The sequence below is a fragment of the Heptranchias perlo genome, chromosome 5, assembly GCF_035084215.1.
Source record: "Heptranchias perlo isolate sHepPer1 chromosome 5, sHepPer1.hap1, whole genome shotgun sequence".
Classification (NCBI taxonomy): Eukaryota; Metazoa; Chordata; class Chondrichthyes; order Hexanchiformes; family Hexanchidae; genus Heptranchias; species Heptranchias perlo.
The window spans coordinates 41,463,875-41,468,442 of record NC_090329.1 but is presented as its reverse complement, the minus strand read 5'-3'; the positions used below and the strand labels follow the sequence as shown (position 1 = coordinate 41,468,442).

At 49.9% G+C, this 4,568-nt stretch overlaps 1 protein-coding gene across 1 annotated transcript; it reads right to left on the bottom strand.

Annotated features, from left to right (window-relative positions):
* Window positions 1–1,283: 1,283 nt before the first annotated feature.
* Window positions 1,284–2,069, bottom strand: LOC137322147 (putative nuclease HARBI1). The gene has a single exon (XM_067985262.1). The coding sequence runs from the start codon at window positions 2,067–2,069 to the stop codon at window positions 1,284–1,286; it is 786 nt and encodes a 261-aa protein (XP_067841363.1).
* Window positions 2,070–4,568: the final 2,499 nt, after the last annotated feature.

Sequence of the window (4,568 nt, the reverse complement as noted above, 5' to 3'; positions counted from 1 at the left end):
ATTGTTACTTTGCCAGGACTGATTCATATCCGGTTTCCTTTGTCTTCCAGGGCCTTCACGTATATAACAACAGTCTGTGGACATGCCTGACGACGGTTCCTCAGAGGACCTCATTCCTTCTGAGGGTGCACCGTCACAGGACATACAGCAAATAGGCACAATACTCGCAGTTCGGTGGGTCCAGTTAGATAGTTGGTTGGGTTTTCACCTGGTGAGTCACTATCCACAAGTGAGCATGAGCAGACACTGGCGGAAGGGACAGCTGTGGAGAGCTCACGTCGAGGGGCCCACTCCTCTCCAAGTTCTGCTCAGCTTGACACAGATGCTGAACTCCGGGGGCCATCATTGAGCAGGAGAATGATAGAGGTACAGTTGCAAATTTGAGAGACACTGGAAAATGTGCCAAGCACACTCACCACAATAGCTGCAACACTGGTGGATTGGTGGCGCAGGTAATTGTGAAAATGTCTGCCATGGAGAGTGGCCACCTCCGTGGAGCTTCAAGCATGGCTTTCTAATGAATCTATGCAGGCCATGACCACGGCCATGCAGGAGATGTCTGCTGTCTTAAACAGGATGACAGATACTGTATCCGTGGCTTTACAATGCATCACTGACGTGCACCAAGCTGCTCTCCAGCAGACTGGCAGGAGTGATGTGGCGCTAGCCCAGGAGAGGGATGATGGCAAAAGGGACATGGAAGTGGGAACTCCACTCAAAGCGCTCACACTTCTCACCTGTTGCCCCCCTCAGGCAGTACCCAACATGCTACCTCCTCTCCCGATGGCCGAGCCTGCCCCTGCACAGGTGCAGGTGGAACAGTCTTTGGCGTGGCCCTCAGTGACTCCAAAACCCAGAGGTTGTAAGCCAAGAGCATCTCAGCAGTCAGGGCAGGGAACTGAGCAGCCTGCCTCTACCTCTGCTGAAGCCACAGGGGTTGCACCACATAGAAGTGTGGGGCATGTAAGAGAAAGCTATTGTAATTCACCAAGGGTATGTGCAAGGATGTTTGACAAAATGTTATGTTGTTAAGTTTCCTTTTTTTATAACGGCACATGAAATTTATTGATTAACACCACTTCCATGTCTTGCCCATTATTGCGTCTCAGTTCAGTTGCTTCATAATGAATGTCAATACATGTTGGCACCCACTGGAGGATTTGCAGTGGGTATGTGCATGGTTCAAGGACTGTTTTGTGCAAGTGGTGGGGGTGTGTGGGGGGAGGGGGGGGGGGAACTGGAGGATGTAATTTTTTTTCCAGTATCAGTCACTAGCTGAACCTTCAAGCTGTTAGGGCATCCTTGGCAGCCCGGGCAGCAACATACGTGGCTGGTCTGGCAATGGGTGCCATATCTTTATATTGCTCCTCGTCCTGATCCATCTCCTCCTCTTCCTCTTCAACGTCCTCATCATCAGAAGATGATTGATGAGCGACTTGGTCCTTCTCCACCTCTAAACCTCTCTGCTGAGCTATGTCATGCAGGACGCAGCACACGCCGATTATTCTGGACATGCTTACTGGCGAGTACTGAAGGGCACCTCCAAACCTATCTAGGCATCTGAAGTGCATCTTCAACTTGCCGGTGGCTTGCCTGATGACACATCTGGTGGTTATGTGGCTCTGGTTGAAGCGCTCTTGCGCCTCATTGATGGGGTTCCTCACTGGTGTCATGAGCCAAGTTTGAAGGGAGTATCCCTTGTCTCCTACGAGCCAGCCCTTAAGTCTGGCTCCTGGTAGGAAGAGGTTTGGAATGTTGGACTGCCACAGTATAAAATCATCATGACCGCTCCCAGGGAATCTGGTGCACACCTGCATGAACCTCTTCTTGTGGTTGCACACCAGCTGTACATTGATGGAATGAAATCCCTTGCGGTTGATAAAAACTCCTGGTTCATGTGATGGTCCTCTAATTGCCACGTGTGCGCAATCGATGGCACCCAGCACCTGTGGAAAGCCAGCGAGAGACGCAAATCCGACTGCACACTCATTGTGGCTACTATCGATGTGGGGGAAGGTGACATCAGTAGACACCTGGAAAACAACCCATCCATTATCTGCCTTATACATTTATATGCGGCCGACTGAGAGACCCTGGAGATGTCCCCGGTGATGCACTGGAAGGAGCAATTGAGGGCAGTAGTGACTTTTACAGCGATGGGCAATGCGTGGCCACCAGGTCCAGTAGGGAGCAGCTCTTCTTGAAGGAGGCTGTAGATGTCTACGACCACTTGCTGACTCAATCTGAGCTTGTGAAAGCACTACTCTTCAGACAGGCCAAAGAAGCTGAGCCTCTATCTGTAGACCCTCTCAGGTGGGTAGTGCCTCCTGTGACCTCGGACTCTCTATTGTTCTGCTCTCCACTGTTCTCCACTCTGTTGTCCAGATCTGTGTTGTGCATCTCTCTGTTGTGCATCTCTCTGTTGTCCACCTGCAGATCCCATGGCAGCACGATGTGGCTGCTGTGGATGGTGAATGTCTTCCTCCTCCGATGTCCTATCGCAAACATCCAATGATGCCCCCCACCATCCCGAAGGAGTCCATTTGAAAGCCTCCAAACATCTGAAAAAACATGTCTATGATCACAAGACCCTCTGCAAAATGTTTGCCAGAGGGAACTGAGAAAGCAGCTGTAAGCACTGAGCCTTTATTCGGCAATCAGAGCTTTAAACACCCCCATGAAGTGCCTCTTAATCTCACCTCCGTTTCAATGGCGAGTTTCCTGAGCCCTGGGAAAGCCGTGCTGGAGGCGTTAAATTTAAATGCCTGTTGAAATCTCTTCAAATGAGCCTCGTTAGAATGTGATAATTATTGACCCACCTGTGATAATGATCGACCCATCTCCAGTGAGCAGGTTACTTGCACGCAGCCAGACGCGCCTCCGTTAAAAACGGAGTTGGCGTCGGATTTGAGAATTTTACAATTTTAACCTTCCCACCCGCCCCCAAGTCACCAGTCCTTGGGGGTTAAAATTCTCCCCCTGGTGTCCCACAGCTCGCCTGCCAAATTTTAAAAAGCCTGGGGTCTCAAAAAGCTCTCAGCCAGTTGGTCGCCCAAATGTCAAAATCATCTCCAGGGTTTCATCAAGTTTGCTGAAGGCAAATGGGTTTGTCCCATAAGCAACCAGTTCTGCTGTGGCTTCTATGTCGCTAAGGATGCTTCAAAAGATGAATGTTCCTGAAGGTCAGTAGCTCGTTTGATGTAAATTCGGTAAATGGACAACATACATAAACACCAGCGTAGAGCAGTTGGACCTAATGGCCTGGTTCTTTGTTGTAAATTATTTGTTTACAGTTTTGGAAAATATATTACCATCAAATCTTATTCAATTCTTGGGTGAGTGGGTGCTTGGGGGAACTGAGTGGTGCAGTGGAGTAGGCACTGGCCTTCCATCTCTGGGATTTGAGCCCAGAAGGATGGGATGGAAATCTCATCTGTCTGTTGGCTTTAAGGGTCCTTTGTGAAGTGAGTATGGGTAGTTTCAACCCAGTGGGCATAGACCCACCACACAATACTGGCAATCTCAATCACAAAAAGCAGGACAAATCCAATCCGGCCAATTACCGCCCCATCAATCTACTCTCAATCATCAGCAAAGTGATGGAAGGTGTCGTCGACAGTGCTATCATGCGGCACTTACTCACCAATAACCTGCTCACCAATGCTCAGTTTGGGTTCCGCCAGGACCACTCGGCTCCAGACCTCATTACAGCCTTGGTCCAAACATGGACAAAAGAGCTGAATTCCAGAGGTGAGGTGAGAGTGACTGCCCTTGACATCAAGGCAGCATTTGACCAAGTGTGGCACCAAGGAGCCCTAGTAAAATTGAAGTCAATGGGAATCAGGGGGGAAAACTCTCCAGTGGCTGGAGTCATACCTAGCACAAAGGAAGATGGTAGTGGTTGTTGGAGGCCAATCATCTCAGCCCCACATTGCTGCAGGAGTTCCTCAGGGCAATGTCCTAAGCACAACCATCTTCAGCTGCTTCATCAATGACCTTCCCTCCATCATAAGGTCAGAAATGGAGATGTTCGCTGATGATTGCAAAGTGTTCAGTTCCATTCGCAACCCCTCAAATAATGAAGCAGTCCGAGCCCGCATGCAGCAAGACCTGGACAACATCCAGGCTTGGGCTCATAAGTGGCAAGTAACATTCACACCAGATAAGTGCCAGGCAATGACCATCTCCAACAAGAGAGAGTCTAACCACCTCCCCTTGACATTCAACGGCATTACCATCGCCGAATTCCTCACCATCAACATCCTGGGGGTCACCATTGACCAGAAACTTAACTGGACCAGCCATATAAATACTGTGACTACGAGAGCAGGTCAGAGGCTGGGTATTCTGCAGCAAGTGACTCACCTCCTGACTCCCCAAAGCCTTTCCACCATCTACAAGGCACAAGTCAGGAGTGTGATGGAATACTCTCCACTTGCTTGGATGAGTGCAGCTCCAACAACACTCAAGAAGCTCGACACCATCCAGGACAAAGCAGCCCGCTTGATTGGCACCCCATCCACCACCCTAAACATTCACTCCCTTCACCACCGGCGCACAGTGGCTGC